General features: G+C 40.7%; 1 protein-coding gene across 2 annotated transcripts in view; it reads right to left on the minus strand.

The window, feature by feature from the left end:
* Positions 1-13,498, minus strand: part of PRKDC (protein kinase, DNA-activated, catalytic subunit) — an 83,080-nt gene that overhangs the window by 4,788 nt on the left and 64,794 nt on the right. For both annotated transcript variants that reach the window (XM_063168500.1, XM_063168490.1), the window contains exons 72-81: positions 11,001-11,181; positions 10,326-10,486; positions 8,748-8,959; positions 7,666-7,753; positions 6,759-6,902; positions 3,813-4,017; positions 3,207-3,274; positions 2,716-2,936; positions 2,312-2,404; positions 329-418 (exon numbers count right to left, since the gene is read on the minus strand). In XM_063168500.1, the coding sequence (XP_063024570.1) occupies positions 329-418; positions 2,312-2,404; positions 2,716-2,936; positions 3,207-3,274; positions 3,813-4,017; positions 6,759-6,902; positions 7,666-7,753; positions 8,748-8,959; positions 10,326-10,486; positions 11,001-11,181 (1,463 nt within the window). The remainder of the gene's footprint in view (positions 1-328; positions 419-2,311; positions 2,405-2,715; positions 2,937-3,206; positions 3,275-3,812; positions 4,018-6,758; positions 6,903-7,665; positions 7,754-8,747; positions 8,960-10,325; positions 10,487-11,000; positions 11,182-13,498) is intronic.

Genomic DNA, 13,498 nt, shown 5'->3' on the forward strand with positions numbered 1-13,498 from the left:
CTCTGAGGCAGCCAACCTAACTGCATAATCAGGAACAAGACGCCTAGAAAATAAAGTTGAAGAGCAGCATCTGCTTCCAGACACTTTCTAAAGGAAGTGAGCAAGCTTCTGGAAGTATTCCTGTACTCTGGTAGGATTTTTGGCAAGAGGAATTTTGCAAAGCATCTCCAGGAAGACAAAGCAGTAAAATGAGCAAAAATCAGCTCTAGCCATCATATCATAATGAAGATCATACTTTTTTTTTTTTTTTTCCTGGAATTTATGCATCTCTGTGTGTGTGCACACTCCAGCTTTTGTATTTCTCATGCAGTTCTCTTTTGAAACCCACCTGTACATGGCATGGTACCGAGAGATGCCCTGTGCCTTCCCACCCATCCTGGACAGCCACTCAGAATAGGTAGCATGAGGTCCTCTTGGGCTAGGGACAAAAAAAAAGGAGAAAAGCACCGATGATTTCCCTGTACCATCTCACCACTCTCTATTTGGTTATCCACAGGCTCTGTGCTGCTCTGACCCATGAGATTTTTATGCAAAAGAAAAGTCAGGAAGCTACAGCCTACATTAATTTTAGCCTTGCTATGAAAATGAAGTTTATGCAGAGTATAGGCTGATCCATTAATATCCTTTGCCCCAGCTTTGAATACACTTCAGTCACATCTAACAGAAGATCAGACATCTCAAAGGTGTTAATTTGTCAAGAGGTACTGTAAGTACCTCCAGAGGAAAGATCCAAAATAATTTCTGCAGGGAGAGAAAGATATTTTTGACAGTCTTGTAGCCTTTGAGAAGCATTATGTAGTCTGCCACAGTACATGCTGCCCTTTGTCCTTCCAAATGGGCAGGGAATGTAGGAAGGCAGTTTGGTATCTCCTCAGAGTGCCCAAGAGAGGAGGAATGGGTGCTTGAACTTGGGGTATTAATCCATAAGAAGCCAATATTCTTCAGTTGCACTGCTTATGAAATAATTTGATATTTTTCTCCCATCTAAACTAAACACATCAAACCTTAAACTTCTATTTCTCAACTTAGCAGAGCAGCCACCTCCTCTCTTCCTTCCAAAGCATGTTTTGAGAAAGAAAATGTCATTTCCATTTAAGAAGCATTTATCAGTTAGAGAGTGTAGCCCATCACTTTGGGATAAAGGATTTCAAAAATTCAGAAAGTTGTTCCCCCTACCCCAATCAAAATTTTCCTTTGTGAGTGCTGTCACTTAACCATAGCTCAATATAAAATGTCTTAATTGCCTTGATTGAATAACATATGGGAAAATATTAAAGTCTATATACACAATAAAGCAAAGGGCTTTTTAAAAATAAATTATGACCTGCTTTTAGAAACACACTGATCTTCTGCACTGAGCATATTATAAATTTCCTCCCCTCACAAGATGGTTCCATGTGAGGCTTCTTTCACTTTCCCACTCAGTGAATTGAGATCATAACATCACTGCTGTTCACAACAGTGAATCAGACAGCAGTAATGCAGGAACTCTAGCAGTTCCTAAACTGCTCACAAATCAAATAACCATAGAAATAAAGACTCTTTGGAGTCCAACCTCCACGCTGGAGGTTCCTCCAACCTGCCCCATAAATGTTAACCAGTAAAAATAAATGGTGACAACACTCAGACAAACCCAAACAGTGATTATGTAACTGAGAACCACATTTGTAAATTAAACCACATTTGTAAATTCCAGGACAGAACTAGGCTGAAATGCCAGAATTAAATCAATTTTACAAATATTCAACCTGCACTTGCAATCACGAGAAAGCAATATAATTTATTCAAACCCAGCATTTGTATCATGTCAGAGAAAGTGCTCTGTTACAGTTGAGTTCTGTGCATGTGCTGCCAAGTTCCACCCCCCATCACTGACTCACTGCTGAACCCAGCTTCTCAACAGCTCTGCCTCTACTCCCTTCCCCTGCCCCTCACTGACCTAAGTCCATTTCCTGCCTGATCAAATCAAGAGATCAAAATCCTCTGCTTGTAAAATCAATCTGCTGATAAGGAAATGGTGATGATAATGACGTCACACATGATTATAGTTATAAGTCTCTTGTTTAAACAAGCTGGGTGGAGAATATTCCAGCTACAATGGCACTCATTAAACAAACAGTTGCCAATTACTAATTTGGGTCAGGAAGTACAAACTGCCTCCTTGCTTATAAATGCTTTTCTTTTATTCTTTAATTTAAAAAAAAAAAAAAAAAAAAAAAGGTAAAAGAAAATCCTGCCACAAGACTGTCAATTATCCAAAAACCCATTAGTAGTGGTTTCTATTACAGCAGACAGCTAAACCAAGCATCACCTGTAATAGCTGATATCTTCCTCTTCAGACATGCTATTTTTAAGGAATTCTTTCAAAGTACAAGTATTTTCCAGCCACTTGATTAGTCCCAGCCTGAAACAAAGTAAGTCAGAGATAACAAGTAACTCAGAGGTGAACTTTAGAGAAACACCACAAATGGGAAGCAATATATTCTATTGCCTGTTAAAAGAAGGTTAAAAGCTACCAATTTAAATATACTCTGAAAAAATAGTTTCCAGACAAAGCAATTTCAATGCTGTTTGAAAGGAAAAGGAAAAAAGAATTAAGCCAAGGCACAAAACACTCTCAATCTGAATCTGGCATGCAAAATTCTCACTTTCCAACATCCCAAAACTAATAGATGTTAACAAAAGGATTTCTGTCCCTTGAAGATAAATGCCTACCTTGTTGTCATGGGGATGACCTGGTAAGTTTTTAACTGCATATTTCTTTGGCTACATGTAGCATCTTGGGAAAGGATAATGTTCATTACATCGAACAGCTGCTCAATGCGTTGGTCTTGTCGCAGGTCTTCGCCACCTTTGACAAGGAAAGGATACTCCCGCTCATCGCTGCCTCGGATCGTTATACGTTTTGGCTTCCTCAAGGATTCCATCACACTTATCTTGGAAAAAGACAGGAAAAAGAAAAATATTTGTGACAGAAAACTCGGTCTTACAGAATCATTGCTGGAATTAAGCATACCTGTCATTCCTAGATGACATAATCAAGTTACTCAATTATAACAGAAAAACAAATGCCCACTTGCAGCCTTTTATTTGTATGCTGCAAGATGTGTAAACAAGCAATGACCCTGCTACTGCCAAATTCTTCAAATGCTACATGGAGACAGATTTATACCACACAGGATTTTGACTCAATCTTAAAAACATACCCGTTCATCAAATCCAGAGATTTTTGCATGGTACTCTGGCAGAGGTTTCCCTTTTCCGTCGTACTGACCTGAAGTGGTAGTGGAAAAAAAATATTAGTACATAGCCTGATGTTATTTTAGAGTGTGTTTAACATCAGAACACACATCCAAATGTTTTGTCAAACTGGTAGAATGACAACTACGAATAAAATATTTTTAAATGAATAAAAAAGATCCAACATACACATAGTATGATTTTATCTGTGAATTACTGATACCCTCTCCTTGTTTAGCTGTTAGAATTGAGCTCTTGCTGGTTTCAGAAGACACAATCTTGTTCAAACTAGATTTAAATATGTATTAGATTTATATATCATATTTCCTGGAGTCAGGCCTTTAGAAAAATACTAAATTCTTAAGTAAGAGATACAAGCTTAGATACAATTTTAAAGATCAGGACTACAGCTTAAGAATGGATTTAAGAGATGAGTGAATAGAATTATTTCAAGTAAGGCCAGATAAAGCTTAAGGCCAGAAAGAAGGGTCACATAGCCAATATAAAAAATAAGCTCAAGAGCAACTTTCTTGTAAGGGGCAATTCACCATTGACACTGAACAGGAACTTACCAGGAACCTCCAGTTCAGTCCTCAAGAACTCAGCTTTGAATTCGCTCATCCATGGTGAACATTCTTTGAGGTTCCCAGGTTCTTTATGGGTTTTGATCATTTTTGAGTGGAGAGAAGTTACAATTACATCGAAGTCACTAGTCCTCATATCCAACAGTTCTGAACCACCTCTGCCAAAATGATGATCCAGGTCCTTCCCAAAAGCCTAACAATAATTTATAGAAAGGAATTCTGTTTACACAGGGCTAAAAACTACCCAAGAGCCTGAAAAGGGCACCTTCCTATCTACATACATGGCTTGTCTTGATATTAGGAAGAAATTCTTAATATAAACCAGAACAGGTTGCCCAGAGAAGTTGTGGATGCCTCATCCCTGGAAATGTTCAAGGCCAGGTTGGAAGGGGCCCTGAGCAACCTGGCCTAGTGGGAAGAGCCCCTGGCCATGGCAGGGGTGCTGGAACCAGATGATCTTTCAGGTCCCTTCCAACCCAAATAATTCTGGGACTCTATGAAATGTTTTACATGTTTTATTTACCATCGGATTTATTATTCGTGGATTTATTACTGCCTAGCAATAATTTTGGACATAGAATGCATAAACTCGTATTTTGAACTATTTTAAATGTCCTGATATAGGAAAAGAGCAAAGTTTTGGACACGGATCCATTTAATGAACAAAGTAAGTATTAGCTACAAATAGTTAACTGAATTGACCTCCTGTATTCATAGTTCAAAGTTCTACAAATACCAAATGTTCCTTCTTGGACTGGGTATTAATGGCTTGGAAAGATGTTTTTTTCACTGCCTGATCATTTTTCCACCAAGCTATGAAGACACAGCTATTTCACTGAAGTAAATGAAAATACAAAAAACATTATCCTTTGGAGGAGACTGCTACAGTCAAAAACATCTTTAAATCTATTTCCAGATTATGAGCCTGAAGTACTCCATGTAGTAGAGCAATTTTATGTGTCAGTCAAGAGAGACAACTTGTATTTTTCCCCAGCAAGGACACTAGAAATGGTACAGTTATTTTCACAGCACACCTTGTTTCTTCATAATAATGCATCATGAAAGCAAAGACTTCATGATGTGAAGCCTGTGCACCATCACCTTGACTCTCTTCTGCAGCTACTCTCTGCTCTCCCTCTTCCCTTTACCACGAACAACCCTGATATCCTTCTCCGGCATGTCCCTTGCTCTTCTTCCCTGTATCCTCTAACACTGCACATTTCAGCGTTTTAAAGAGCCATGGATTTTTAATTTCTTTGGTGTGGGCACACATGTAATCCGAACAGCCTTTGTGCTTGTGCCTGCTATGTCCCTTGCTGTGCATGTACCCTGTACAGCTGCTCCCCTCTCCCTACCCCCACCCCTGCCACCGGCACATCCTGCACATTCTTATCCCCCACTCTTAAGTTTGAAGTCATTATCATCAAAGACCCATCTTATCTCACAGCAACACATTCAGAGGGCTAGTGTGCCCCTAAACTCCCAATTACCCTCTCTGCTTCATTATCACCTCACCTCCTCCGACTCCACCTCACTCTCATCCTCCACCTTTGCCACTCATGGGGAAGGAATCTCCCTGCAGACAGCCAGGTGAGTTTATCTAATGCTAATGTGACACAGGATGGCCACAACGGGAGACAGCTGGATGCACCCCGCCCTGGCCACGGGGCTGTGCACACACAGTACAAGCACACAGTCAGGACCTCCTTCTACACGAGTATCGCCCTCCTGCCCTCAGCAATTTGCAGCTCGGGGATTTCTGTACCGGGAGTGTGCATTCATATGTTAAAGCTCTTAAAGCACTGCCCTCTCTCCCTCCTATTGCCTGCTTGCTATTTGAACCTGTGAAAGCACCTAACACCCGGCAGCAGGAGTTCAGCACCTAAGTGTGCACTGAATGAGGAAACACTTCTCACTGGTCTGAACCTGCCACTTCCATGGAGCATTTACTTCTTGTTCGGTGCTCCTGACAGAATCATACAATTGCTAGGGTTGGAAAAGACCTGTAAGTTCACCAAGTCCAACCATGGGACTGATGTTAAGAGCTTCACTGTATCTGGCACCATTGCATCTTTTCCAGTTGGAGGAATGCTGAAGTTGCTTGTGCAGTGGTTACTCTGCACCTCTGATTATTCTTGCCACTTTGAACCTCATCCAATTTTACTGTATCTGTGCTGAGAATACCACAGACCAGGACTATAATGTTCAAGAAGCCAGAGTGAGAGAAGGCTGCTATGCCAATGTACAAATCCATGTTTAGTTCTCTATTCTTAATAATGATGAACGTTTGCTTTTCTTTCTTGACTACCTTTGAGTTTTCACAGCTGATGTTTTCAAGGAACCATCACAAATCAAGATTTTGTTCTTGAACTGCAATAGTCAGCTAAAATATGCAGAATTTCTATACGATACTAGGATAACTACATTTTCTTGCCACACGTGTCACTTCATTTTCTATGCTGATTTTCACCACCTTGGAATTCAGTCAGTTTTGTAAAGCCTTTTCTTTAGTTCTTCATAGTTGTAACTCTTCTGTATAAGTAACTTCGTATCGGCAGCGAATCTGAGAAGTATAATACAGCAAAACTCCCTAAGGTGCTCATAAATCCTTGGCAGCAGGGAACAAAAAACAAAGCCAGATTCCCACGGATGATTAGAGGCTCAGGTCCTAAGAACCTGGCAACATTCAGGACAGGAGAGGCAGAAGCTGTGTAAGACAGTACATTTATCCCTGCAGGGCAGTTAGAAGTGGAAAGTGAACTACGTTAAGTCCATGGCTTCTAGCAAAGAAATCCCAGTCCTGTACTCCTGACTAGATCAAGTCTCATCAAGTCCTGCAGCACCTGTAAAAGCTGTAATTTGGCTCCCTTTTTTCACTTTATATTGCCTTCTAGAAAAGCCACGATGCCAACGCTACCCAGTAACCACATATACCTGAATAAACCTTTTCCTCATCAATCCAAGGCCAGGACTCTCCAAATTTCCCAGATTCTTGTACATTCCTTCATACATTTCCTTAAGTTTCTTTTTGTTTCTCTGAGGCTTTGACAACTCATTTCTGACATCCTTAGCCCAATCCTGCAAAGAGAAGAAAATAGATGAGTACTAAGAAAAGATTTATTGACCGTTGCTCTTCAGTAGGCCAATCAGATTGCATTGGGATTACTGTATTTACTAACAGTCAACTACTATGCGTCTTTTGACCAAAAGAAAGAGCAACCAAAAGGCTGTGGAAACATTTTCCTTTTGTTCTGTGTCTTGATAAAATGTTTCTACTTTATTATGATAGTTATGTTTACTGTTTATAGTTATGCTTACTGTTTTTAGTTATGTTTAGTTATGATAGTTATGTTTAGTGTTTAGTGCTAAGAAAGCCTCTGTGAGGCCAGGAGTGGCACAAAACACAGGACAAGAATCATTTGGACAAACAAGTCAGAACACAGACAGGGATGCCCAGCAGGGAAAGGACATAAGAAAACAAGCAGTTGAACACAAGTAGTCCAAAATTATAAAGATGGCCACAAATGATAATTCTTTTCAGAATGATTAAGGAAGACTGACCGTGGGGCAGGGCACAGACCCTGAAGGGGAAAGCTGAAAAAGGCTGGAGCAGAACATCCAGCTGGCACAAGGGAGGGAGCCCATCACCAGTGAAAGCTGCTGACAGCACCTCAACATTATCATCATCATCATCATCATCATCATCATCATCAGTTGGTGCTGAGTTGAACCACTTCCTGTGGCTGTGGTGTCAACTGAGCTGTGTCAGGCTCCACCCAGCATTTGCTCTTCTGAACAGAGGGAGAGGAATGAAGGGGAAGTGGGGAAAAATATACTTTACCTTGAAAATCATTACAGGATTAGAGAGCTGCTCCAGGGAGCGAACAAAATCTTGAACTACTCCTCCTCTATCCAACTTACTCTTGATCCTTTAAAAGAAGAGAAAAATGCATCACAATGCAACGGGAAATACCATCACCACCTTGCCTGCAGATGAGCAATGATCTACACTGTCTGCTATATACAAGAATCTTGTAGAACAATTCCTTTGGAATTCCCTCTTGGGCTGCATGACTGTTTATATGTTGACTAAACGTGCCACACAGCTCCCAGGTTTTTAATTATATGTCCTATGAAAATAGGAACTTGGTGGGTGAGTGGAAAGCATGCTTGAAACAGATACAGGCACTGGCCAGACCATGTGCCCTGTCATGACAGTTACTGAAGGGTGATACTGTCTGTGAAACACATGACTTGGTATTTTTATTTGAAGCAAAAATTTATTCAGCAAATGTATAAAATTTGAGAAAAAGGCAAAAAGACAACCAAAATTTTAGGAGTGGCTCTACAGCATTGTGGGATAGAAACTGATTTTTGTCTGGGGATTAACTCAAGTGTTGCTGCATGCCAAAAGGGACAAGGGAAAGCTTGTAAGAGAAGCTGCATGTTGCACACTGAATAAGCAGAGAACACCACAGCCAAGAGCTGTCATTCCCAAGATAACCTGCGTCCATTTCACTGTCCTCTCTGAAGTCTGGTACGAGTGTCTATTCTACTTAAACATAGCTGCTTCCTCTTGGTATTAGAAAGATGATAAATGTTCAATACTACAGAATTACAAAGAAAATGCTGTTGTCTCTCTGTGGTCTTTTTGTTTTATCTTGGGAAAACTTTTAACTTACAACAGCCTAGGGACTACATGTTCCCAACCCTTCATAAGGTTTCATGCCACCAACCTGAGTGTGCCTGACACTGACAGAGCTGATGTGTTGCATTTCTCTGTGCCTTTAAACAAAAACTCAAGACTACCCTCTAATATTTCTCGTGCTCACTAAAGAAAAGGGTTTGTGTAGGAAAAATAAACGAATCTGTCCACTCCTGCAAAAAAAACATACAGAAGAGCTACTCCAATTGCAAATTCACCTTTCCACAAACTCCTTGTTCTTGCAGCCAGATGCAGTATCTTTGAAGCAGTAACTTTCACTGCTGATCATGAAAGGGTAGATGAGTGCCTGGGGGTAGGTATTTGCAATCTCTTCAACAGTGTGTTGTACAGCTACTGCTTCATCCTTGTCAAGTAGTGCCATCATCTGGCTAATCCAACCAATGAACTGCCAGCAGGGAACCGAAGAAAGCTGCAAAAACACAGACACTGCTTTCATCTTTGGTGTTCCTCAAAAACACCAAACACAGCAAGCAAACAAAACTGCTCCGTGGTGCAGCCTGACAGAGAAATGTGAAAAGGAAACAGAGAATGTCCACTAAGTGTGCTAAACATCCCTCAATGAAGCACAGATTTAATTATTAATATCACTACTACTACCACCACTACTGCTGCTTAATAGGTTTTCCATTATAAAGATTTGCAGCCAGTTGATCAATATAAGGCTTTACACTCAAACTTGTGGCTTTTGTCTCTGGATGCAATACAGTAATTTTTGATCATTACATACACACAACTCAAAAATCTTAAGGAATTCAATTCCAACACCATCGGGATTAAAGTCTTGATTTTAGTAAAAAAAATGCCAGGAAGGAGAACACTGAAACTCCTTATTGTTTATATAGTTTTGTCCTTTGTACATCTTTAAGCACTTCTGATAGAATTTAAGATCAGATTGCCAGTATTTATTTCACAGAAAGACAGAGGATAGGATAAATAAATGCCTGGTGAACTCCCTTTCTGATTGAGATTTGTCAGCTTGTGTCAGGTTCTGTTTGAACTACTGGTGTTGCTCCGTGGCCACACCTTGTGCACCTCAGCCATTTCTGCTATTTTCTCAGTTCCCTGGGATAATGAATCCCAGTTTCTGCCTCACTTGAGCTCCTCCTCTCAAAGGGCCTGTTGCTCTGGGAGCAGCAGCACAATGACATGGGCTTGGAAGGACAGGCAGGCCAAGGCAGGAGCAGGCACGAGTCACAGAGGTCTCAGCTTATCTGTCCCACCACAGCAGGGCGGGCTTATGCTATCCTGCCATGGAATGGCAATGGAAAGACAGGTTGTGGAAGGAAGGAAACAAGGAAGGAAGTGGGAAATACAAAGGAAGACAAAGCTGCAGTAATCTCTGATGTGAAGAAGGACAGGGAAAGCTGGATGACATGGAATGAGACTGGAAAAGCTGCTGGCTTCCTGCATACAGGAAACTCAGTCTACAGGAATAAGATACATTCCTCACCCTAATGCTAACCACCTTTGTCAGACCATTTAGATTGTTCTGAAGGAAAAAAAAACAAAGCATACCACAGTTGTTCTCCAGCAACTTTCAAACAAATATTTGGAATGAGAATAATGATAAAAAGCTAAATTTCCAAGAAAAATTTTCTGTCCACATTAATTAGACTCAGTAAGTTACAGAAAAGACAAGGAACAATGATGGCATAAAATTTATCTGATTTCCCTGAAGCAAAACTTACCAGTCTAACCTCTCTATGTATCCCACCCCCACCTTTAAAATTTCATTTACAGCAACATTTGCTGGCAGAAACATTGAAGCAACTAACCTCTCGTGTCACTAGACCCAATGTCTCTGCTGGATATCTTTCAATTATTTGGAGCAGTCTAGGAAATCTCAGCCTGGCTTCTCTGGAATTCAGTTTTAAAGCTTTTATCATTTTCTCCACCACAATAGCTGGGAACTGCTGCAGATCCACAGTGTTAATTTCTGCCAAGAGACATTAAACAAGAATTATCAGAAACACCATCACTTGTTCCACGTCTTTGATCATCTGAAACATTCATCTTTACAATTCTGTATTTTTTTATCAAGTGTATTTTGTATTTTTACTTTGTTCTCCTTCCCATCTGTTCGAACTGCACACATCTGCAACACATGTACTTGGGGACTGTAAGGATTAGCTTTATCAGGAAGCTGCATCACTGCTGGTATCTTGCCTGCTTTAAAGACAAGGCTGCTCTGGTCTGGGAAGGAACAAGGGAAGCAGCTGCTGGATATAATATATTTATCACAAGTAAGAGTGAGACTACAAGTGAGCCACTAGTACCAAAGCTACAGAAACAGTGGAGGTGAAAAAAGGCATACAAATGATGCTCAACTGGAGGTCAAACTGCTCCACTGAAATTCAAGCTGTGCTGCTCACAGAGACCTCCTGGGTACAGGAAAAGCTGATGGACCACTGAATAATACCCCTCACAAGCTTAGAAGGAATCTGACTAACCAAGCAAGCCTTCCTCTTCCCTGCGCAGATACTGGTCACAGAAGCTGATCAAAGTCAGATAAGCATCCACAACTCCCACCATGTCCATGTGGTCCACGGAGGAGGACTGCACCTCCTCTTCAGACCTCCTCACAGCACTGCTGAAGCACTGAAAAGCCTTCTTGTTCAGACCTGCCAGCACCTGAAATCCAACCATAAGAGGAAAAAAACACACATTAGTGCTAAAGTAGCACTGAACGATCCTTTCTGAAACTGGAGCTTTGTTGCAAGTCTTGAGTGGATAAAACTTTAATTGTTTTAAGATGTTCTGAGCAGCTGATATAAAGGAAAAAAATTGGGATGTTATTTCTAGCAGTGATTTCCAGGGCTTTAGTTTCCACAATTTTCAATGGGAATACATAAACTTAGATTAGTCTTTGGATATGTTAAGTGCAATTTTTGTCACTGTAGAAAAGTTAACATTACTGGAACTTTTGGAAATAGTTAACAGAAAATGTAATAAAACTTTCAGGTTTTTTTCCTATTAAGACATATCTACAACATCTGTACTACAGTTACACTTGGAATTTGTGTTAAAAAAGCATACATCAAACTATTTTGAATCTGATGCCTTTTTCTCTACTATAAATACAGTAATACTCACAATATATTTCTAATGCAGCTCATGCAAGGGTGACTTGACAGGAGTCTTTACAGAATCACAGAAGCATGAAAGTCGAAAGAGACCTTCAAGATCATCTGTCCAACTGGGAACTCAGCACCACCACAATTACCCCGACACCATATCTAAAAGTGCCACATCCAGATGCCTCACTTCCAGAGATGGTGACTCCACCACCGACCCGGACAACTTACTCCAATACCTCACCACTTTTTCATTAAAAACTAAAATAAAAAATTCTAATATCCAATCTGAACCTAACTGGCACAACTTAAGGCCATTTTATCTCACCCTCTCACTTGGGACATGGCAGAAGAGACCAACTCTCACCTCACTACAATCTCCTTTCAGGTGGTTGAAGAGAGCAATGAGGTCTTCCCTGAGCCTCCTCCTCTCCAGGCTAAAAAGTCCCAGTTCCCTCAGCTGCTCCTTACAGGACCTGTGCTCCAGGCCCTTCCCCAGCTCTGCTGCCCTTCTCTGGACATGCTCCAGCCCCTCAATGTTTTTCTTGTAGTGAGGGGCCCAGAACTGAACACAAGATTCAAGGTGGAGCCTCACCACTACCAAGCACAGCAGGACAATCCCTTCCCTGGCCCTTCTGGCCACACTAAATGCTGCAACTGAAATTAAAAAGTCGTGGAGGTGGAAGGAGACTACCAGGGTCAGAGTGCTGCTTAAGAGTAAGCTAAAATAAGGCTAAGCTTCTTCATCTTTTAGAAATCCCTGGTATGACAGTCTTACTCATCTGACACAGAAGAACTTTTATCCTCATCCTTTAGATTGCCTAAAGAAGAACGCTCTTAAGAATTAGCTAATAAACAAAATTCAAGCTTTTGCTTGCATTTCTATACACCTGAAAATTTAAAACCTTTTTTTCAGGAATTTCTTCTTGATCTGCTTTACATTTAACAATGATAAAACACAAATAAAAAACATTTTTTTTTTGTTTTACAGTAATATTGTTCCTATTTCCTGAAGTGATCCTGCAAGAAAGAGGGAGAGGGACTTTTTACAAGAGCATGTAGTGACATGTAGAACAAGGAGCAATTGCTTCAAACTGACAGACAGTAGGTTTAGATTGGATATTAGGAGGAAGCTCTTTGCTGTGAGGGTGGTGAGCTGCTGGAACAGGTTGCCCAGAGAAGTTGTGAATACCCCATCTCTGGATGTGTTCAAGGCCGGGCTGGATGGAGCTCTGAGCAACCTGGTCTAGCGAAAGGTGTCCCTGCCAATGGCAAGGGGGTCAGAACTAGATGAAACTAGATGATCTTTAAGGTCCCTTTCAACACAAACCATTCTACGATTCCATATGTAAGTGTCTTCATGGTGGCTTTAGAAATTAGTAGATATAAGCCAGCAGTGGTACTTCAAATTCTTAATCCATTTGACAGACAAGAAGTCAATGCCACAGCATGTGGGGCAACTGACAGCAAATATAATTTTAGTTGCAGCACAGTCTAGGACTTTATTCTTCAAATGCACACCTACCCAATATAGGCAAAGACAACATGCATGTGCTCAGCCTTAAAAAAATTCCACTTTTTTCTTCCATTAAAATTACCTAGATAAAATAAGTGTATCAGTATTATAAACATCTCTTTATCAAAGAGAACAGTGTGGAGGCATGAAGCAGGTCACAAATGTCCAGCTGAAATCAAAGCATTCTTTGAGGATCCCAAGCCTTGTCTCACCACTGTGCAGGCAGATGCTGTGACTGTGTCTTCCTCCTCCATTCAAAATCCAGGCACAGAGAAACACAATAACATTCTCCTATTTAGAAAGGTTAGAGTGATGCCAAACTCCAGGAGAGCAAAACCTGGAAGAAACAGCAATCACA

Source organism: Melospiza melodia, chromosome 1 (assembly GCF_035770615.1).
Source record: "Melospiza melodia melodia isolate bMelMel2 chromosome 1, bMelMel2.pri, whole genome shotgun sequence".
Lineage (NCBI taxonomy): Eukaryota > Metazoa > Chordata > Aves > Passeriformes > Passerellidae > Melospiza > Melospiza melodia.